The sequence below is a fragment of the Xenopus laevis genome, chromosome 3L, assembly GCF_017654675.1.
Source record: "Xenopus laevis strain J_2021 chromosome 3L, Xenopus_laevis_v10.1, whole genome shotgun sequence".
Classification (NCBI taxonomy): Eukaryota; Metazoa; Chordata; class Amphibia; order Anura; family Pipidae; genus Xenopus; species Xenopus laevis.
In genome coordinates this window covers 124,185,937-124,210,560 of record NC_054375.1, presented here as the reverse complement: position 1 = coordinate 124,210,560, position 24,624 = coordinate 124,185,937, and the positions used below count along the sequence as shown (strand labels likewise).

At 37.7% G+C, this 24,624-nt stretch overlaps 1 protein-coding gene across 2 annotated transcripts in view; it reads right to left on the bottom strand.

Annotated features, from left to right (window-relative positions):
- The window catches only part of map2k5.L (mitogen-activated protein kinase kinase 5 L homeolog), an 87,417-nt gene that overhangs the window by 20,900 nt on the left and 41,893 nt on the right, over nucleotides 1–24,624 (bottom strand). For both annotated transcript variants that reach the window (XM_041585039.1, NM_001091260.1), the window contains 7 exon segments: nucleotides 17,652–17,720; nucleotides 17,458–17,539; nucleotides 16,702–16,763; nucleotides 15,731–15,779; nucleotides 9,700–9,773; nucleotides 7,693–7,743; nucleotides 5,892–5,963 (listed from right to left, as the gene is read on the bottom strand). In XM_041585039.1, coding sequence (XP_041440973.1) covers nucleotides 5,892–5,963; nucleotides 7,693–7,743; nucleotides 9,700–9,773; nucleotides 15,731–15,779; nucleotides 16,702–16,763; nucleotides 17,458–17,539; nucleotides 17,652–17,720 — 459 coding nt within the window.

Here is a 24,624-nt window from a genome sequence, read left to right as displayed (position 1 = left end):
CCAACACAACTGACGGGAGAGGGGAGAGCAATATTCTGCAAGCAACTATTAATTCACAGCCAGAAATGCCACTAGTACATTGGAAGTCAAAACTGGCCTAAAACCTGCATCAAGACCAGAATATGCTTAATATAGTGAGATCTTGCTCTCACATAGTGTAGTGCTGCAAATACAGACACTGATATTTATTTGTGTAAGTTACCCACCAATTTAGATTGTAAACTATATGGGGACTCCTCCCTTGTCTCTTACCACTAAGCACTTAATCTTGATTGTAATACCAAGTAACTATATAGTATACAGTGTGAGCACATAAGTGTTCAGTGCTCTTTAGGCTGTGGCTTTAGAAAACCTTCAGTCCAACATGTGGTCAGCACCCTTCATTAATTCATACAAAAAGGTATGGATACATAGAGGGTAGGACTCCATGAGCATTTTCGGCGCAATCCGACGCGCTGTGACATAACGCATGCAACAAAAATAAGGTGAGTAATAGAACTGTCGCATGGCGTCGCAGTGTTGATCAGAAACGACAACTGTCGGATGCAGACGCATAGTGCAGCATCTGCATCCGACAGTCGTGTTGCATCGGATCAACGCTGCGACGCCATGCGACAATTCTATTACTTACCTTATTTTTGTTGCATGCGGTTTGTCACAGCACGTCGGATTGAGCCGAAAACGCTTGCGGAGTCCTATCCTAAAACATTAACATTTCAGTCATCTTGCTGTTGTTATGTGCCCATGGGGGGCTCAATCTAAATGCCAGTAAGGAAAAGATTTGGGTTGAATGCAATTTTCACTCCTAGAACAAGAGAAAGACCATCTTGGAGGGCATAGAGAAATTGAGCAGGCACTTCCAAGGACCAATCTTCCAGGCAGACTTTTCAATTAAAAAGTATTTTATTTATTGAAGTGCACTAGGACACAGCCTAATGCATTTCGTATCGACAGCTTGGAGGGGGCAGTCAGGGTGAGATTTGGGATGATGACTTAAAGGAACAGTAACATCAAAACATGCAAGTGTCTTAAAGTAATAAAAATATAATGTATTGTTGCCATGCACTGGTAAAACTGCTGTGGTTGCTTCATAAAGACTACTACATAAATGTTGTACTGCACTGGTAAAACTGGTGTATTTGCTTCAGAAACTCTAATTGTTTTTATAACCAAGCTGCTGTGTAGCCATGGGGGCAGTCATTGAAAGCTGAAAAGGCACAGGGTGCACAGCAGATAACAGATAAGCTCTGTTGTATACAATAGGATTATTCAGAATGTATCTGCTATCTACTGTGTATCTTGTGCTAGAATGGCTGCCCCCATGGCTACACAGCAGCTTGTGTATATAAACTATAGTAATCATTCTGAAGCAAACACACCCGTTGTACCAGTGCAGAGCAACATTACATTTAGAACACTTTCATTTTTTGGTGTTACGGTTCCTTTAATTTGCTGGCAAAATATTCCTGGAATTACTGAGAGTATGACAATGTTTTCCAGTATCCGCAGCCTTCTCATGAAAAGACTGGACCAATGGGGACAAACAGAAAAAGCCCAATACAACCCACTGGCTTGGAGTGAATGGAAAGTTGCCAAACATTATAAACACAGCTTTAAAGCAGGTGGCCTAAAATCTTCACATTGTAACTGCAACACTGTTAACAACTGTGTGTGTGGCATTGTGGATACGTGGTTATCACTCTGCCTTGTTGCGCTTGAGGCCTTAGTTTGAATCCAACCTTGGCACGATCTGCAAGGAGTTTCTATGTTCTCTCTGTGGGTTTCCTACATGCACTCTGGTTTCCTCACATACCAAAAACATACAGGCAGGTTAATTGGCCTTAATGTGTTGTGTGAGAGTTATAGAAACCATAAATTGTAAACACCACTGGGGCATGGACTGACGTGAATGATTAACAATCTCTACATAAGCACCGCTTAAATGTGTCACTGCCAGTAAATAATCGGTAATAAATAAAAAATATATCTGCAGGAATTAAACATTCTGATGCAGTGGACTGTTTGAAAGCCTTACTTTCATGGACAAGGAAAGATCTATCATGTTTACTACCATATCCGCCTGATGCCTCCTTTTTCCCACCCCATCGAAACAGTTTGTTTCTTATTTTTCTTAAAAATTCTTTACCCACCTTATTTATTTTGCGTGTTACCCCATTTAATTCATCCATTCTTTTCAGTGGGAAAACTCTGACGTATTTTACATTTTTATTTATGTATGTTAAACTCACAACTGGTTTATTAATGTCACAGCTGTAGCCTCTCTCATCAGGAAAAGACTTCATACACTCAGTATGTATTGATGCTATATATGAAGAGCAAGATGATATATGACTTTTATTTCTACAGACAATGGGGAATTTAGCTGGCCATACACTTAGGGGGTTATTTAGCTAAGTCTGAATTTGTCTCAATATTTTCTGCTACAAACTCGGATCAAATCCGCTTGGGTTTTTTACACTTATTTATTATTAAATCGGATTTTGACAGATTTTTTGGACTTTTTCATCTGATTTTCAGGATTTTTTCATATTTTCACCCGAAAACTCAGAAAACTTCGGGGTATTGCCCGAAACCGAGCACACATCAAAAAATCATTGGGACTTCTCCCATTGATTTATATGCAACCTCGACAGTCTTGAGATGCCGTATTTTACAGATTCTGACTTTTCCATCCTCGGGTTTAAATAAATTTTGAAAAATTCGTGTTTTTTTAAATAGTCAGATTTTATTCAAAGTTTAGTAAATAACCCCCTAAAAGATCCACTCACCTGCCTTAGGTTGGGTGATATAGGTTGATCCGATCATTTGGCCCTAGGGTCAAATGATCAAATTACCATGATGGCAAATGCTGAATATTTAAACCTGCACAATCAATATATGGTCAATTTTCAGCCAAATATTGGTCGGGCATGTCCCTATATACAGGCTAATAAACTGCCGAATTGTTCCAGAAGGGCTGAATCTACAGATTTACCAGCCCATATATGGCCACCATTAATGTAACTGTACAGATATGCTCAAAATATATATATAGTCAAAAGTGGTATATAAAATTGTAGAAAGGACCAGCACTCTGTTTTCCAAAGAATTCAGTAGTTTATTTTAATATCACAGTGTCTCCTTTTAAAATAAACTACTGAATTCTTTGGAAAACGGAGTGCTGGTCCTTTCTACAATTTTATATACCACTTTTGACCAAGCACCCGGCAAAACGAGATGTTGTGACGGAGTGCAGGTATCATCTGCAATTTCATTTTATATATATATATATATATATATATATATATATATATATATATATATATATATATATATATATATATATATATATATATATATATATATATATATATATATATATATATATATATATATATATATATATATAATTCTTAATGAATCAGATGAAAATTGAGCATAGGACTGGCCAGATATGGGTTAACTGACATAGTTGGCCATCTTAAATATATTGCAATAAATGGACAAACAATCCCTGTTTTGTTTAAAAGGGTAAGGCATTTTTCAGTAGCAGTATGCACAAAATGTCTCTATCTTAAATATATTGATAATGGGTTGAGTGCAGAGGACTCTTGTATTTGTCTATATGTATTTTGTGGTCACAGCCTCATTGTACCCCCGCCTTATGGTTTTTAAAAATTAGTGGTGAGCACAACTTTCCCTTGTGTGTTATAGTTCTACAAGAGCAGTGACCAGCTTAATGTTGTAGCTCCCACCCTTCCCAACTATAGTCAGGTGATCCCACTGGTGTCTAATAAAAGGGCAGCCAAGTATGGAGGTTTACTTTGAAAGCAGCAAGTAAGTTGCAGGTAAAACTTAGTCCCTTTGTAAAATGTATAATGAAGCAATAGAATTCTTAATGAATCAGATGAAAATTGAGCATAGGACTGGCTGGATATGGGATGACTGACGTAGTTGGCCAGCTTAAATATATTGCAATATATGGACAAACAATCCCTGTTTTGTTTAAAGGGTAAGGCATTTTTCAGTAGCTCTATGCACAAAATGTCTCTGTCTTAAATATATTGATAATGGGCTGAGTGCAGAAGACTCTTGTATTTGTCTATATATATATATATATATATATATATATATATATATATATATATATATATATATATATATATATATATATATATATATATATATAATACACAAAAGCCATGAATATCTTGTAAATTATATCCTTATAAACGGTGAGTTCTGATGTCATCAGTTATAAACGGTGAGTAGTGATGTCATTTCTGTCACATGACTCACTAAAACTTGTGTATTATAATAAATAAAGTACCCCCTGTTGCAAAATATGAGGATATTAGAAGTAACCTCGGAGTTCCATGACCTGTATAAAAACACTCGGCCTTCGGCCTCGTGTTTTTATATGGTCATGAAACTCCTCGGTAACTTATAATATCCTTATATTTTACAAGAGGGGGTACTTTATTCACTATATAATACACACAAGCCATGAATATCCTGTAAATTATATCCTTATAAACGGTGAGTTCTGATGTCATCAGTTATAAACGGTGAGTTCTGATGTCATTTCTGTCACATGACTCACCGAAACTTGTGTATTATAATAAATAAAGTACCCCCAGTTGCAAAATATTAGGATATTAGAAGTTACCTTGGAGTTTCATGACCTGTATAAAAACACTCGGCCTTCGGCCTTGTGTTTTTATATGGTCATGAAACTCCTCGGTAACTTATAATATCCTTATATTTTACAAGAGGGGGTACTTTATTCACTATATATTTCTTCGTTTGGATCAAGTACAAGGTACTGTTTTATTATTACAGCGAAAAAAGGGAATCATTTTTAAGGATTTGGATTATTTGATTATAATGGAGTTTATGGGAGATGACCTTTCCATAATTCAGAACTTTCTGGATAATTGGTTTCCGGATAACGGATCCCAGACTTGTATGTGTGTGTATCTATAGTGTTTGAGTATATATATTAGAAGGTATTTAGATGCACGCACGGATGTAACAATAAGTGAATTTCATCGAAGTTCACAAAATCCCCCAAAACAACGCGTTTCGGTTCTTCTTGAACCGTCTTCAGGTTCAAGGAGAACCGAAACGCGTAGATGGGGGGGAGGGGAATTTGTCAACTTTAATAAAATCCACTTATTATTACATCCGTGGCTGCTTCTAAATACCTTTATTTGTCTTTAAAGAGGAGCACCGGAACAAACACACACATATATATATATATATATATATATATACACACATACACACACATACTGTACTGTGATTCTTGTAGACAAAGTTTAGTTTAGAACACAAATGGAATAAACTTTGTCAACATTGTTTTACAAGAATCCTGTGTCGTGAGTGCTTTCTATAACTGGACTATATGATTTTTGGTTAGCACCTGGCCTTTACTATTTGGAGTGGTGGGTGCCGGTGTAAATGTATAAATATATACACTTTGAGAAAGGCCTCAAGGGGGCCGAAATGTCAATCAGTAGTTTGTATTAATAAAAAAGTTTTACTTTTAAGTCCTGAGAGTGCGGACTCTGTTCGAAATTTGTGTTACATTTACTTGATTGTGCAGCCAGGCACATTATTTTGTTTTTTTCGAGAGTGCACAGGTGTTTACCTACACTGGCATTGTGGGTTAAGCATTTATTTTCTAATATGGTGTATAACACTGTGTGCAACAGCATTTTTTCAATTTATTTACATAAATTCCCTTCTAGAATTAACAGAAGTTTACTTTATTTTTTTTTTATTTTACAGGATGGAAAAGTCCAAGGTATGTATGATGTACAACAGCATTTGTACAGGCATGTTGGCTCTTACATGTTTATGAAACGGTAAACACCCATATTTCTCACCTCCATGAAAGAGATGCCCAAACTCCAGACATCAGAGTGGATTCCATATTGTTCTCCTGCAATACGCTCTGGCTGCAAAATACAGGATAGGGAATTAGAGCAAGAATTTACTCATTTGAGAATCAACATATGGCTCTGAATTCTTTCCAAGGTCAAACAAATGCAAGGCTAGTGGATAGCTTTGTGCCCTGGACAGAGCTTCATGCTGTGCCCCTAATGTACCTGGCTGACACGCACTCTCTCTAACAGCCTCATAACCCGGGGCCCTGTACAAGAAACCAAACCAAGGAATTAGTGCCAGCTGACTGTGTTTTGGGTGGTTATTCAGGTCAGCACTTAGAAGGTAGAGGAACGGTAACTAAGAGTCACTGTGTGATACTTAATGTGCAGCGTTTCTGAGTATTTTCCTTCAAAGAGTATGCTGGGTATGTGTGCATACTATTACAACTTGTCACTCCAAACACATTTACCTGGGAAAGCATTAGCTGCCACATTGCTTGCATTATAACACAGACCAGCAACGATAGGGTTACATATATAGTACCATTTCTAACAAAGCAAGGAAACAAGCAGAAATGCCATCCCTCCTTTGTTTAATCCTATGTTTCAATTAACAGATGGACAGGCGCCTTAATCTGCCAATCTCTTTAATGTACACCTGGGAACAGAAGAGTTATGTGCCATCAAAGAGGCCCTTAATTTAATTACAGTCTAGTTTTATCTACAATGAATATTTGTACTTTTAATCCATGCTTCAAGCACGTAACACCACCTTGTAAGCATACAGAGTACGGTGTGCTGAGTAAACATTATTCAGGAGATCGTCTGTATGGTAGAACCTATAGGACCTGAAGAAGGAATTCTGGGCACACACTGGCAGATCCCACGGTTCAACCTAATGGCAGAATGACTAGATCAAAGGGAAGTTTGCAAACATAACTTCATCACTTCATGGGATCTAGCAGAATGCCCAAAATTACCTAAAGAGGTTGTTGTGTCTGTTGGACATTCAGATTTTCCAGTATCTGAGAGCAAAATGTGTTTGACATTAAACAAAATCCCAACTCTATTGCTGGTTGCTATAGGCCCACACAAAGTCAGATTAAGCCATTTCATGGAATTACAATACCTTTCTTTTTGTATATGACCACTCACGAAGAATTTTATGACAATGGAGGAAGAGTAATAATATGTTGCAGTTGGAAATACACTGCACAGCTAAGTTTAATATCATACGAGGGGCCCTTATTTGGCAAATACAGCATTATACTATACCAGGGATCCCCAACCTTTTGAACCCGTGAGCAACATTCAGAAGTAAAAGGAGTTGAGGAGCAACACTAGCATGAAAAATGTTCTTGGGGTGCCAAATAAGTGCTGTGATTGGCCATTTGGTAGCCCCTATGTGGATTGTCAACCTACATTGAGGCTCTGGTTGGCAGTGACACTGTTTTTTATGCACCAAAACTTGTCTCCAAGCCTGGAATTCAAAAATAAGCAGCTGCTTTGAGGCCACTGGGAGCAACATCCAAGGGGTTGGGGAGCAACATGTTGCTCACGAGCTACTGGTTGGGGATCACTGTACTATACTATTATACTATTACTATATTTTAGCAGCTGCAGAGAACAGTGAGCGTTGAACAGAAAAAAGAAGAGCAATAGTCTGCACTTGTTAGAGCAGCCACAATAGTTTGAGTCTTCTAGACACAGGGGCATGCCTACAGACACACCTTCCTCCTTAGCTAGCCATACCAGATATGGTCACACCATGCAATCCGAGCACCAGTATCCTAGGACTTACCGCCATATAAGCATTTGTTCCCACATACGTCTTGGCAATAGAATTCACCAACTACAAAAAAAGAAAACTTGTTAAAATGACTAGAACGTAAAATGGGTAATTATTTCTCATTTAATCCACCCATCAAAAGCAAGGAGGATAGGAAAAAGAATCAAGAAATAAACGATGAAATAAAACAATATAGAGAGCCTTTATCTGTAGACATTAAACAGAAAATGATTAAAACTCTCTTTCACACATGAAAATAAGAATATCGTTCCAGTAACTCAAGTATTTGCTTGGCTGATATTCGCATGCTTGAAGGCTAACAAGGAGAGTAGAATCTGTGGATATTAGTCAATACTGAGCTGCAGAACAGCCATATGGGTCTGCTGTTATAGCTAAACACTTGTTATTCCGGTCTCCTCTCACCTGCCATAACCATTTCCAGTAAAGAACTGCTAATAATCTAGGGGGTGTATCAGAGAGCCTGTAGCAGGTAGGAAAAGTGAATATGCATATATTGAATATTAGTGTCTTGAACTGCATTGCTTAGGTAAACTGCAGGTATAAAAGAACTGCTTAGGTAGAACGAACTGCAGTGGGATTACTGGAAATATAAAAACTAGTTAGATAGAACTAACTGTAGAGAGACAACAGGATATACGCTTATGAAACTGAAGATGGAGAATTTCACATATAAATGCATATCTTAAGTAAGAGAACTAACTATAGAAGAAGAACTTCCAACATAAAAAAATGAAACTGTAGATGAATATATATATACATATATACATATACATACATATATACATATATATATATATACATATATATATATACATATATATATATATATATATATATACATACATATATATATATATATATATATATATATATATATATACATATATACACATATATACACACATATATATACACATATATACACATATATATACATATATATATATACATATATACATATACACATATATATATATATATATATATATATATATATATATATATATATATATATATATATATATATATATATATATATATATATATATATATATATATATACACACACACAATTTGCTGGTGCACACACTAACAATTATTCCATGCCTGGGTGCTGGTTATAGAAATTATACATATCAATAGCGTAAACAAACTGCACAACACAGGACTTATCAGTGAGAAAAAATATTCAGTTTATTCCGAATAAACGGATTTTTATATATATATATATAGGACTACTTCTGCTAGAAAACTAGATGCGTATGTTAGAGAACTAATTGTAAAGTGTAAAACTGTAGACAGAAAGAAAAGGGCTGTTGAGACTACATAATAAGCTATAGAGAAAGAACTGCATATATGAAACAGGATTGTTTGGGTTAGAGAACTGATGAGAAAGAAATGTCAATATAAAACAGGGTGGCTTAGGTTAGAGACATAGACATACTTTAGTGAGAGCAGGGGATTCTGCGATGTGCTGGAGAGAGATAACTAGTAGCATACAACAGCTGTATGAGAAAGGCTGGCAGTGCAGCAGGTGGGGCCGTACAGAATAGCTTCTGGCCCCCTGAGCCTTGTGGTCTTTAGCTGAGGAGGGGACTGGAGGGCCCTATTGAAAGTGACATGACAGGAAGGTCAGGGGTCACCTTGATGGGTGCTCTCTGGAGAGGCTCTGAGATGGAAATTAATTACAATTTAGGGGGAGGGTCCTGCCCAGACCTCACAGTCTTTGTTTTGCTCAACATTCATTTTTTAATTATTATTATTTTTGATAACAGTTTCCCCTGAAAGTCTCCCCCCCCTCACTTCATTCCATTGTCTGGACAGAACCGATCTTTGACGAACTCCCCAGGCCGCATATTAATGAGGCCGCAATCCCATTTGTAATTACCACATCATCTGGTACTCTGATTAACCCCCTGCCTGCTGGAGAGAGTGCTAGTGCCCAGCAGTACTTACAGTTCCACTTCAGCGATTTCAAGTAGGGAGATGCAGACTCACCTGAGTGCTCACACCAAAGTCACACAACTTCACATGGCCACGTGTGTTCACTAGCATGTTGGAAGGTTTCACATCTGATGGGGCAAACAAACATTGTTCAGGACAGATCAGACTACATATAACGTACATCATTAAATACAATCCAAGTAAACCCCCTCTAAATCATCTTTTTGTAATATACAGTTATATCTATATTTTTCAGCTATATCTTAAATATTTACACACAACACTAGAAATGTAATATGAATATAATATACAAAGATACAGGTCAGAGTTGTATTTATCCTTTTCTTCAGTTATTTACTGTATAACCAAACAAAAATGTATATATACTGTAGAACCAACAATGAAGATTACTATATGCCCTGGAGAATGAGATTTTGAGTAGGAATTAGCATGGTTTCATGAAGAACAGATCATGTTAAACAACTGTAATTGCTTTTTTATAAGGTAGGGCCGTGGGGTTGCAGTTCATGTGTGTTTATATTTATGTGTTGTCATAGTTCTTAAAGGAGAAGGAAAGGTTAAAACTAAGTAAGTTTTATCAGAAAAGTCTTTAAACTAGTAAACCCTCAAAGTAATGCTGCTCTGAGTCCTCTTTCAAAAGAAACACCACATTTCTTTCCTGTGTACATATGGGCTTCTGTATCAGACTTCCTGTTTTCAGCTTGAACCTCCAGGGCAGGGCTTGAGCATGCTCAGTTTGCTCCTTCCTCCCTTTTCTCCATACCTCATCTCATCCTAGCTGTAATCTGAGCCCAGAGCTATGAGTGAGCAGGGAGAGACTCAGGCAGAAAGTGATGTCACAGCAAGCTAATAGGGCAGCTGCTATCCTAAACAAACAGAGGCAGTGTATAGAGCTGTTTACTCAGGAATAGAAAAGCATTCTAAATAATAACGATGGTGTTCTAGCTTGCACTATTGTGGCTAATCTATTGGCAATAAACTGCCTTGGTAGCTTTCCTTCTCCTTTAATACAAAGCAACATAAATGTCTAAAGTGGTGCCACTCGCAACTGGATACAGAACTGGATAAAGGATTGTGTACAGTGCAATTGTACTTTCTCTAATTGAACTAGGATTCTAAATGGAGCCCTATATTGGTCTCAATTATGTCCAGAAATGCAGAGAGCAAAGTGCAATTCAGAGCGCAATCATTATGCCTTTTCCCATACAATTTCCCCCAAGAATTTCAGTGTTTTTAGGGTCACTGCGCCTGATGCAATTGCGATCAGTCTGTCACAATAAACTCAACTGCTCTTGCACTTCAGCGTATATTGGACACATCTGGGCTGAAAATATCAAAGTCTGACTGGTGTAATTTCTGGTGTTTGGTGTGAGAGATATGTGTGCCCAATTTTATAGATGCAAGTGCACTACAGGGTGCTACGGGAGCTGGTCTAGAGGTGGCGGTAGCTCTAGGATTCCTCGGTATCAATAAATTAAACTGCACTCGAACAGGAGGCAGGAAAGACAGAGCAGAGGCTTGCTTTTGCAAGTACCTTTATTAAATGGAGTTTTATGTGCAACTGACAGAGGAAATTTGAGCAAACGCAACTGCAGTAGCGGACGTGGGTAACCCCTTATATCTGTCAGTGTATTACAAAACTCATCTTTCCTTCCTACTTGAAATGCCGGTGCACTGTGCATAGCCCATTGTACACCGTCTGTCAATTCAGCCCAAAGGCAGTGTTTGGTGGTCTTAAAGGAGAAGGAAACCCTTTCGCTGAAAAAAGAAATCGGAAACTTTGTGAAATTCGGGCGCATGCGCAGTAGATCCAACTGGCAAATGCCTCCTACTGCACATGTGCCAATCAGTACAGGAAGAAGAGCGCTCGGACGAAGATGGCACCCATGAACTCAGCAAGAGAGGACCTGCATGGAGGGGTGACTAACAAGTTAGGGGCATTTGCCCAGGGGGAAGGGGTTTTGTGCCGAAAGGTTTTCCTTCTCCTTTAAGTACAAAGGTTCAAAGGCTGAGAGAGATGCAAATGTTTACACCAGAGGTGGACATTTAAGGGGAATTTAAAGTATATATATAAAAAAATAATTATATATATATATATATATATATATATATATATATATATATATATATATATATATATTTTGATGCCTTATATATCACTAAATCATTCCAGAGGAAACAAGGGCATCCCTTAAGAGTCATCATTTGATGATGCAAAAAGGTCCCTTTTACAGTGATAGCTGTGAAGCTGTGGAATTCTCACCCCTGAAGGAACTGTTAGTTAGTTTCAAAAAAGCCTTTTTAGCAAGTGAACAAATACTATGTTACTGAAATTGACTATTAGCAAATAGTTAACTGTTTTGGTCCTATAGTAGCCTCAAAGGGATATATTAGCCCCCTTAGGCAAATCAGAGACAGCTTGAAGGTTTTTTTTTTTTTGCTTTCCTCTGGACAGATGGCAGGATTTGCTGACTTGATTTCAAATTTGATAGGCATAAATTTTTTTAGCCTCAATTTGGTTAGTACAGGTATAGGATCTGTTATCTGGAAACCCATTATCCAGAAAGCTCAGAATAACAGAAAGGCTGTCTCCCATAGACTCCATTTTATCCAAATAATCCAAATTTATAAAAAATATTTCCTTTTTCTCTGTGGTAATAAAACGGTACCTTGTACTTGATCCAAACTAAGATATAATTAATCCTTATTGGAAGCAAAACTGGCCTATGGGGTGTATTTAATATTTACATGTTATTCTAGTAGACTTAAAGGGATACGGTCATGGGAAAAAAAATTTTTTTCAAAATGAATCAGTTAATAGTGCTGCTCCAGCAGAATTCTGCACTGAAATCCATTTCTCAAAAGAGCAAACAGATTTTTTTTATATTCAATTTTGAAATCTGACATGGGGCTAGACATATTGTCAATTTCCCAGCTGCCCCAAGTCATGTGACTTGTGCTCTGATAAACTTCTATCACTCTTTACTGCTGTACTGCAAGTTGGAGTGATCTCACCCCCCTCCCTTTTCCCCCCAGCAGCCAAACAAAAGAACAATGGGAAGGTAACCAGATAACAGCTCCCTAACACAAGATAACAGCTGCCTGGTAGATCTAAGAACAACCCTCAATAGTAAAAACCCATGTCTCACTGAGACACATTCAGTTACATTGAGATCAAAAAACAGCAGCCTGCCAGAAAGCATTTCTCTCCTAAAGTGCAGGCACAAGTCACATGACCAGGGGCAGCTGGGAAATTGACAAAATGTCTAGCCCCATGTTAGATTTCAAAATTGAATATAAAAAAATCTGTTTGCTCTTTTGAGAAATGGATTTCAGTGCAGAATTCTGCTGGAGTTTTTTGAAAAAAACATGTTTTCCGATGACAGGATCCCTTTAAAGTATGAAGATCCAAATTACAGAAAGATCAGTTATCTGGAAAACCCCAGGTCCTGAGCATTCTGGAAAACAGGTCCCATAATTGTATATGTAACCAAACCAAGAGTTAGAGAGATGTAAAGCAGGATTCTGGCTATTATGTTAGCCATCAAGTCACTCCAGCCTTTATACATGAAAGTTTTGCCTAACTAACTATATTAGAAACATTTTTTATTTTACACAGCCTATCTATTTACCCAGTTTTTATTTTCACACTGAACTGTTCCTTTAAAGGACAAGGAGAGTGGAACTCATTGGAAGCTGCCAATTTGTTAGGCACTGGGGTACTTTCTCATTAAGCACTGCACCGCCATCTTCTGCCACCCCTTGAAGCGGTCATGGACTATTCACGCACAACATCACATTACAAATTGGCAGAGATCCCTGGGAAATGACTGAAGACTGCAGTGTGATGCTCAGTGGAAAAGTACCCCGGCTGGTAAACGTTTTACAGAAGAGAAGCACCGGCCTGGGATAAAAAGTAAACAAATGTATTCGCAGGCTGACCTAACAGTTTGGCCTCTGGGCCAATGGTTTTATGTATGACAATATCATAATAATATTTGACACAGCCCTGATGCAATTATTAGTCACGGAGGCTATTGTTTTAGAAGCATACCTGGTATGATAAGCTATAGAAATACTCAGGATTTGGCAGCCTATTTGGTACTTGTATGGGCAGCTTAAGTTGAATATATAATATAACTACACAGACGTAGGTTACATGAAATACATGCGTTAATAACCCTAAAATGTGCTCATATGTAGTGCAAGTTATTAGACGACAGAGCATGTATTCAGTCACACCGAAAAATACTAGCATCACCCAAAGGATAATACTCAGAGCTTCAGAATCTCCCTGCTGTGAATTTAAGTGTATATTGCAAAGGGGAACCATATAGTGAATTGCTCAATTGCCACTAAATATACCTACTAGTCAAGATTTTCTTTAGCACTACAGGAGGCCAACCGCTGTTTCAATGGACTCATTATTATATGAAAATAATAACATTAATTTTCTTGAATATGTGTAATGTTTCTTATCACTGAATATAGGAAAGAGATGATTGCTCCATAACATTTTTAGAAAATACTTTGCCTTAGGGGATGTTAAAAATCGCCTCTACTTAAAAGGAAAACTATGCCCCCAAACAATGTAGGTCTCTCAACAAATATATTGCATAAAACAGCTCATGTGTAAAACCCTGCTTCATGTAAACAAACCATTTTCATAATAATATACTTTCTAGTAGTATGTGACATTGGGTAATCGTAAATCGAAAAGTGCCATTTTAAAAAATAAGGGCCGCCCCCTGGGATCGTAGGATTCACTGTGCACACAAACCATATATGTTAGTTCACATGAGCCAATTAACAGACAGAGTTCTGTCTTTTGCTTCCACACTTCTTCCTGTTACAGTTGCAGTATTTCTGGTCAGTTGATCTTTGAAGCAGCACAGAGACCATCACAAAATGGTGATTCAAAGCAAGAGATGTAAAAGCGCAATATTTACTTAAAGGGGTTGTTCACCTTAACTTTTCATATGATGTAGAGAGTCATTTTCTGAGATAGTTTGCAGTTGGTTTTCATTTTTTATTATTGAAGGTTTTTGAGTTATTTAACTTTTATTCAGCAGCTCTTCAATTTGCATTTTAAGCAATCTGGTAACTAGGGACCAAATTACCCTAGCCACCATGCATTGATTTGAATAAGAAACTGGAATATGAATAGGAGAGGTGTGAATAGAAAGATAAAGCAATACAAAAGTAGCAATAACTATACATTTGTAGCCTTAAAGAGCATTTGCTTTTTAGAAGGGGTCAGCGACACCCATTTGAAAGCTTAGACATGGGCATTCTATAACATAATAAAAGTTACCTTAAAGGTGAACTACCCCTTTAAATATATATATACCAGTTTAATATGCAATTTAATACTAAAACGATCTGTTGCTTTAGTATTCATTTTGGGGATATAGTTTTCCTTTAAACACTGAAATAGCTCAAAAATGCGTACAAAGGTTACACTGATTAATCTCAAAATCAACCTTGTGAACCAAGAACTGCTTTAAAATCAATTAACAACCTCAGTTTAATTTCTAATCTAAGTATTTTAATGCATTTAGTTAGCACGAGTTCCTCCTGTATTCAGCCAGGCAGCAAGTTGCCTTTTATCATGTAATTGGCATCAGAGGATGTCAGTATAGCTCATGTGGGTGCATCCTCCCACACCCCTAAAAATGAGCCACCCATTGTCCAAGCTGAAGACAAAATGGATTCTCTGGAAATATTGGTTGTTGTTAGATTATAATAGAATGATGTTAGAAATATCTGTTTGGGCAGACTGTGGGTCCTCGTCTATGGAAAATGACATCGATTTACTAATCAATGCCCACAGACAATTTCATCCTGATCTTCCCCCAAGACTGGGGAACTGCAGCAAAATTACAATCTTCCCTTTGTGTCATTCTGATGCCCCTTTTAGCCTCTGGGTGTTGCAATGTTCAGGCTGCTGGCTTATTGCTAATGCAGGTAGTTGTAAAATGTGATGCTGATGCCAGTGACAACTCTAGAGCACATATAGAATAATCAAATCAGTCACCTATTAAGGGGTACAGAGCAAACTGACCTCTGTGTAAAATCTTTAAGCTCCACAGGTAAGTCAAGCCTTTCAATACCTACAAAGAGAGATACCATTAGCCATATGCCACTATAGTCAAGTAAAAATAAAACAGACGTACAAAGTGCAGCATTCAAGGCTCCGAAGATACATTCTCTAAAACAGAGCAGTTTAACACAAACACAACTAGACATTCATAAAGGGTCCCTTTTTAGCCCAGTAAGAAGTCTTGTTACAATACAAACAAAATATTATACAGCTAATTTTCCTATTGAGGGGCTATTAGCAGGGTTGTAAATTTCCACTCACTCCTGACTAATAAAATGCAAGGGAATGGACAATGCTTAACACTGAGTGGACTGAGAACATTATACCCCTGACTGGCAGATCTCAGTTTTCATCCATAATGGAATGGCACAATAAAGCTTTCGGTGGAAAATAGCAATACACAGATTACTGGTGTGTCTGCACTGAGTGATGACATTATTATTCCTGGCTAGTGGCTAAAGGACACAGGCCAACTTATGTCCTCGAGGGCCACAATCTATCCACAGTAAATTATTTTGTAAATGATGTTTTGTAAATTAAATCTGGTGTGCTTGATTATGATGTATTAATTAAGAAAACTCACAAATGGACATAGATTATAAATGAATTGCTCTTTCAAGACCCATATGGTCTATGTACTCAAAATAAGCCTGGAATTAATTTGTGGGAATATTTTGCCTTTAAATAAGACCAAATTTGTGGCATTCTTATAATGAACTACAGATACCAGCAACAGTTTTTCTAAAAACTAAAGGTAAAATGAGTTGCAGTGCTTGTACACCACATTCACGTGCGTGTTTTTCCCCATCATGAAGCAACTGTAGTTTCTCATAGAAATCATTACCATACTGTAGAATCTGGGTCCAAATATCATATTAATACACAAGACAAAGAAAATGACAAGTGGTTTCCTGAGTCAGAAACAAACTTACAGCAACAGCGATTCTACCAAGAACCTGCTCTGGAATCTTTCTGTACACATCCAGGGATCCACCTGGGTGGATTGTCAAGGAGAAGCAATGTTAGAGGAAACTATTCTTCATACACAGGTAGAAAAATAATGGTTATTGTGACAACACCTTTGTTTAATTCAACTTTGCAAATTTCGCTAAGCAGCAGTAAAGTTTACTCCCAATCAGTAACCTAATGCTATTGTATTAGTCTTACTGTAATAGTTACTGCTGATTGGTTGTGTTACTATTCTAGAATAAAATAATTCCAGTCTTGTAAAACCCCCCCCCCCCCCCAAGAGAGGTTCCTCAACCTTAGGTGAGGCAATGCTCCTCCTCTGCTCAGATGTGTGATCTCAGTCTGGTTACTATTGATCAAATTATATCATTATTGTGTGTTTGTGTGGAGTAGGTGCACTCCCAATACAGACCAGCAATAGAATGTGTACACAGTGCAGAATAGGACAGGGTTGCACGTCCACATTGATAAGCTCACAAGCTGACCTGTTGGATCACTGCAACTTGCCCACCAACACATGCAGCCAGTCTGAACAATATGCAACCAATAGGTGCAATTAAAGTTATGGAAAGTATTAGAGGTCAAAAGAGACACAGAATCCTGTAATACCCTTGAGGCATTTGCTAACAGTTGTTTGAACTAACTTTCAATTTCCGCATTATCCCCAGTTGTTTACTTCCTAGCCTCAAATAATATTAAATGATTGGTTCTAAACTCACCATCCATAAATTCAGTACAGATGGAAATCCGGTTTTCCACAAAAAACGCTCCATAAAACCCAATTATGTACAGAGAATCGCACTGGAAGAGGGAGAAAAAAAAAAGAATTCTGGTGTCCATCATGACTACATACTTTTTGTGCTAAACACGCATGACACCAATTTCCCAAACACAGTCCCCAATGTTCAAGTACCTTGTACAGGATTTCAAGCTCTGACATTATCTGTCTCTGCAGCTCCACAGTAATATCTAATGGGATGACCTATGGAGAAAAGACAGAGAGCATTGTCACTGATGGATACTATGTGCTTGGCTCGCCACTGCTAGCAGCACGCTCATTCCCAAACACTGCTATGGCTTCATGTTAGATGAGACACCACCGCTCTGTGATCTGTTTGTGTTGAGAGCTTTCTGCTGTCAGTGTGTTTTTAAGCAGAGACTAAATAGCAGATGGTGAGCCTTTTTTCATTTAAAGGGTACTATTGCTATTATAAACAAATAAATCAAATTGTAGTGGATGTTCAATAAAGCTATTCCTCAAACCGTTTTAATTATGTTCTTACAGTTGAGTATATATTTAAGAGTTACTTGTGAGTTCCTCAACCTAACAATGTTTTTCTGTCAGCAAAAAACACGCTAATGCTGTGAGTCACTGACACATTTTACCTGCTCTAACTGGCTGAATCTAGCATGAGACAGCAATTTGCAATGTACTACTGACAAGCAGCCCGTTGTTTGCACTAGGGGAATCACATTACGTTGAGGAAGCACACTAATAATCCATTTATATCTTAAAACCATAAGAAAATGGTAATGTGAATTACTTTTGTTTCGTGGATTCATTATACAGTAATAACTGCTTCCCCTTTAAAGAGGAAGAGGGTTTAATCTATTTATAATGAATCAGACCCTGCAAAGAACATTCTTGCCAATATATTTAAACAAATATCCATTAAGCGGCATTAAGGAGGGTTTTTGTCCCAGCATTTATGAAGCATTTCTTAGCGGAACAAGTAATATAGCTCCCTCCGATGCTGATATCTGCAAACAAGCAGAGAATGGATGTTCTGTGTACACAATAAGAGAGCTAGGCTGGCAATCTTTTCTTTACAGACCATAAAAATGGGGGAAAATACCCTCAATATTATCCTTTTTAAAAGGCACACTGGGGCACATGTTCCAAAATGAGCCATAGTTAGGGTTGCCACCTGGCTGGTATTTTGCCGACCTGGCCGGTAGAAATTATGCTTGATGCCAATGTTATTAATAGGAAAAAATAGCAAGAATATTTGGTTTTGAAGTTACTATTTGTAAATGTACTTTCTACTGAAGCAGTATCTGTTCTGTCTGTTTCAAATTTTTCACATCTCGTTCTAATCCCTGAACCCATATCACAGATGCAAACTATTTATCAGACGTCGAGGAGAAATTACTCTTGCTAGCTACATTGTGTATTAGACCCAGAGAACTGAAGAGGATACATAAATTATATTTACATAGCTTAAGAACCACCAAAAAGTGTTAGAAAGTTGTTTAGAATGAAATATTCTTTGATTATGCAAAAAATATTCTTAGTTGGAGTCTCCTTAGATGGCACCAACAATAAAATCCCATTAGGTGCCTATGCAGACCCTGTGGGCGAAGACCACATCCATGGCCAAATGTGGTCCTCACCCAATGGGAATTTCCAGGTTTGGAGATCAACATTTTAGCTTTTTATTCAGCAGCTCTCCAATTTGCAATTTCAGCAATCTGGTTGCTAATGTCCAAACTACCCTAGCTACCATGCACCGACTTGAATAAGAGACTGGAATAAGAACAGGAGTTGACTTGAATAGAAAGATGTAGCACTAACAATACATTTCTAGCCTTACAGAGCATTTGTTTTTTAGATGAGTCAGTGACCCCTGTTTGAAAGCTGGAAAGAGTCAGAAGAAAAAGGCAAATAATTAAATAAACTATAAAACAATAAATAGAATTGGCCATTCTATAACATACTAAAAGTAAAGGGAACCTCCCCTTTTAAGCCTTTAGGCAAGAGCCGCAGACACTGGAAATGGCTCTGTAGTCCACATGCAATAACTTCCTAATCCTTGCCTAGGATAAACTGGCACGATTATCCTTACCTAGCATATTCACAGAAAGACCAAATATTGCCTAGCATCCAATAAAGCCCCCTAATACTTACCTAGTATTCAATGGAATTCCAATAATTCCCAGCACAGCATAAAAATGTTTTTGGACTGATAAACCAAATACAAACCCTAATATGCATATTACAAAAAATGAAAAAGGTGACTTTCGCTAGTCCGCAGCTAGTCACATAGGCTTTAAGGGTTCAGATTCGGTTTGGTTGAACAGGGTTCTATTGAATACTGATTAATTCCTGCCATGCACATCCGGAACCAAATCTTTGACTAGGAGCATCCCTACTAAAATGTTTCATAATAGCCCATAATACACATACTAGTACTTAACCCTTGCAGTGTTGTTTGGGTTACTCTTTTTGTATGTTTGAGACCCCCAGGCACTGACAGAAAGGAAAAAGAAACAAGAGATGTCTTGATGTGCCTCTTATACAATGCACTTGCATATCTGTGCAGCCATCAGAACAGACATATAAATGAAGATTTATATGTAGCATGGGGGGGAGGAAGGAATCTACAGACAGGATATGCAAAGGCATAAATTAAATTTCAGAACATTGCATGAGAAGAAATAGACTAAGACGCAACCTGTTTCAATCAAAAGCTTGCTTTAGGGTTATTTATAAACGCTCTGACTAATCCAGCTTGTAACTGTAATACAGAACTGCCAAGAGAAATTTAAAACACACGTTCCCAAATCAATAGTCATTTGCCAACTTCACTCACTCACATTTTTTTTCAGCTCAGAAAAACCAGAAAAAATATATATAATTTGCTGCTACATCATTGCAATTTTACTCAATTAAAGTATGAACGGCATTTAACGTTTGTCAGGTGCAGCCGAGGAGAGGGGAAGACTGTTCCCTGGGGACAGGTCAAACTGCTTCGCCAGCAAAGGGGCTACTTGCGTTATTACACTCTAATGGGGCAGCACACAAACAAGGTTCTGTACTACTGCAATTTTATTTTAAGTATTACATTTTGTGTCTATTTTTTTTCTTGCTTTTGTCATAGCGCCTACCTAAGCAACAGCCCTCACTTTCATAAAATTGAGAGGGGTTTTGAAAATAAATATCCTATGTATAGACAGGAATTTTTGTACATTTCTCTTGAAAATAAGTTTGTATGAGTAATAAAACTTATACCTCCTGCAAATAGAATCTCTACAAATTCTGATTAATATGTACAGTATAAGGGGGATCTGCCATGTTGTTTGACACAGCAGGGGATTCGTCAGACTTCATAACTATTTAGTAGAATTCGATTTTGTTATTCTCTTGACCACAAAGAAATTGCTACCAACAAAAGAAAACCTTGCAGCTAAAACATATCTTTTAATGCAAAATAATCATTTCCTTCTAATATTTTTTTTTTTATTTACAATGAGTTCCTTCCAGCAGACACAAAACCATCCATTCCATTTAGCAGAAAGGAGGTTCTGTCTAAATATTCGGAAGGGTTGTGTACAGTGAGAGCTGTGAAGATGTGGAATTCTCTCCCTGAATCAGTTGTACTGGCTGATACATTGGCTTTAAAGGAACAGTTCAGCGTGAAAATAAAAACTGTAAATAGATAGCCTATGCAAAATAAAAAATGTTTCTAATATAGTCAGTTAGCCAAAAATGTAACGTATAAAGGCTGGAGTGACTGGATGTCTAACATAATAGCCAGAACACTACTTCCTGCTTTTCAGCTCTAGAGTTAGTCAGCGACTTGAAGGGGGGCCACATGGGACATATCTGTTCAGTGACTTTGCAATTGATCCTCAGCATTCAGCTCAGATTCAAAAGCAACAGATATGACCCATGTGGCCCCCCTCAAGTCTCTGATTGGTTACTGCCTGGTAACCAATCAGTGGAAACCAAGAGAGCTGCAAAGCAGGAAGTAGTGTTCTAGCTATTATGTTAGACAGCCAGTCACTCTCCAGCCTTTATACATTACATTTCTGCCTAACTAACTATATTAGAAACATTTTTTATTTTGCACATACAATCTATTTACCCAGTTTTTATTTTTACACTGAACAATTCCTTTAAGAAGGGGTTGGATAGCATTTTAGCAAGTGAGGGAACACGGGGTTATGGAAGATAGCTCATAGAACAAGTTGATCCAGGGACTGGTCTGACTACCATTTTGGGGTCAGGAAGTAATTTAATTTTTGTCTTCCACTGCATCAACTAGCACTTTTTTTTGAAACATAACATACTATGTTAATATGTAAGGCATTTTCTGAGGGTACAATAAGCTTCCTTCTCATAAGTCACAGCTTATATTAGGGACTTTAAAAGATAACACCCTACTCATAAATGTGGCAATGTTTCACTTTACAGACATCTTGGACAAGAGATACATCTTCCTTCTTATACAAACTAAGGTAGTACTGTACGACTGTCAATTTAATATGCCAAAACAGATGAAACTTGGGTATTTGAGGCAAACCACATTGCAAGGGGTCCTGTGATGTATTCCCACAGCCATGTAAGTGGTATAAAGCAGTTTTTTTACACTTCATCCTATAGCTAAGGAGAGTCACTAGCACATATGTATGTCCCAGGTCCTACAATGTGACATATGAACAAGATAATGCTCTCTAAATAGCCATCCATTAAGTTGAAAAATCAAAACACTGTATAAGGGAAAAGTGAATTATCTGACTGATCACTAAAACCCTCAAATAGCACTGTAGTCTGACTGCACCACCATCCTATATATATATATAGGCTAATCAAGACCTGGACATGATAATAAGCAGGCGATTAGACCTCTAGACAAGATAGTAGTGTAGTCATATTAGAGCACTATTTAGGGATAGAGGTTATCAGTTTTATATGCGACCTTTCCCTTATTTCCTGATTTTCCTTTGTTAATTTGCTGTGATTAGCAAACCTAATTTCTGCCTGGAAAAAATGTTGTTCTGGTTTGGTTTGTTAAACCCATTAAGTCGGCCTAATCAGCTTACATGTTTATTTGCTCCAACACCATGTTATCAGATCACATGGGGCATCTACACACATAATGACCATGAAAATGTATCAAAGGCTAGATGTGGTTTCAGCTAAAGGGATTTTCAGCCTGTATCTTCAGTCCCAATCCAATATTGTTTGGGGAGGATGCAATTTTACAAAGGTTAGGCTGCTGAGCTAAGTTAGCAGCCAAATCTAGCTATGTAAACAGTCATTTTTAAACAGGTTATAACAGAATGATGCTATAACATAGCTGATAAAATCCTCCTGCTCTCCCATAAGAGAACCCACTCTTCCAATGTTAAAATACTTTTAATGACTTCCTGTTCAGAAAATAATAAACATATAAGAATCTTCTAATAAACCTCAAAGCCCTTCATTCCTGATAATCAAACCCACTGCCATCTCTCACCCCACAGCCCTTTAGCACTAAAGATCTGTGCCTCTGAAACTAATAACATTTTAATAATAATAATTTTTTTTAGCACTTTTCTCCCATGGGACTCAAAGTGCTTAATACATTATGGATTGAGAACATAGTCAAATGCCGGAGTGAGTAAAAAAAAAAGTCTTGAGTCTGCTTTTAAAAACATCAAGAGAGGATACCTCTCGGACTGTAATTGGCAAATAGCTGCATACTGAGGGTGCTTTATGACAGAAAGCACAAGATCCAAGGAATTTTAGTGCTACTCTGGGCACCTCGAGTATTCTTGAGCCTGAAGAGCAAAGGGACAGCAGGTACATGAAGAATAAGAAGCTCTTCCAGATAAACAGAGCCTTGACTATTAAGAGATTTAAAGGTAAGAAGGCCAATTTTGAAGACACCCCCAGTAGTTCATCTTCCTTTCAGCTGATTCACTGAAGATGCTCTGGGCAGCTGTCAGTTAAGCTGGCCAAACACCTATCCAATCGCCAAACCAGTGGTTCTTTCCTCATTATGCCTACGCCGAGCCGGGCAATATTGGGCTCATTGGATTGTTTGGCCCTCAGTAAAAGTATAAATGCCTTCGGGACGAAATTGACACAAACAAGTCTATGCGACCCTTGCCCAGATAGGATTTTTGAACCTGCCTGATAGCAATGAGATATTGGTCAGCAGGCCTATCACTGGGTAACATACATGGGTCAGAAAGCTGCTGACTTAGTTAAGAAGGACCGAGTAGGCATTTTAGTAAGTAATTCCAATTCCCATTACATGGCTGCATATACACCAATGCATTTTAAGCACAACAAACATTGAAAGCACTGGGCTGGGGGAGGTGTCAATTTGTTAGGTAAGTGATCAAAACTGTCTATTTTCCATAGGTTTCCACATCTTTGGTTTGGACCCTGACACTCTAGAAGCAAGGGACTCTGGGGAAAAAAGGTAGCACTTTTGGTTGGGGGTGCCTAACACTGGCACCACCCACCATTTTAGGCTTTTATTGTCTTTTAGCATCAAAATTGATTATTAGATGGCCCAGCTTCTATTACAAACATAAACCTGCTTTATTCTAGTTTTGATGTAATCTGATGACTTCCGGGCTGGTACAGTACATTCAGCATATAAAATACTGCATTTCTAGCCAAATTCTCTTCTAGGCTTTACATTTTCACGTAAGCTGTCAAGTTATGCAGGAGATCTCAGATATGGTCATTTCAAATTCACTTGCGTTGCTCTATTTAAATTACTTTGAGACTATTAAAATATACAGGTATAAATAAGGCCATCTATCACAGTCTGTCAGTGCTGACTCGGTGGACAAACTTTGCACCAAAGAGTAGGTGCAAACATAACAGGTCAATTGAGGCTGCTGTTCAGTTTTAATTCACTTAAATCACCAGAGACATAATTGTCTGCTACAGTAAGTAAAACACTACGGGGCACAGGTGAAGATTAAGCTGCCTTGTGAAAGGGTTATCCTTCTCTCTTACACCGGTAATACACTACTATACAAGAGCCTGTAGCTTTTCTTCATGCACAAAGAGCATTCAGTAGAAATGATCGTTCAAGAGCTATAGGGGCAGAGGACAGAAGATGGATCCTGATCTTTCAGAACATGAGTTTGGTTTTCAG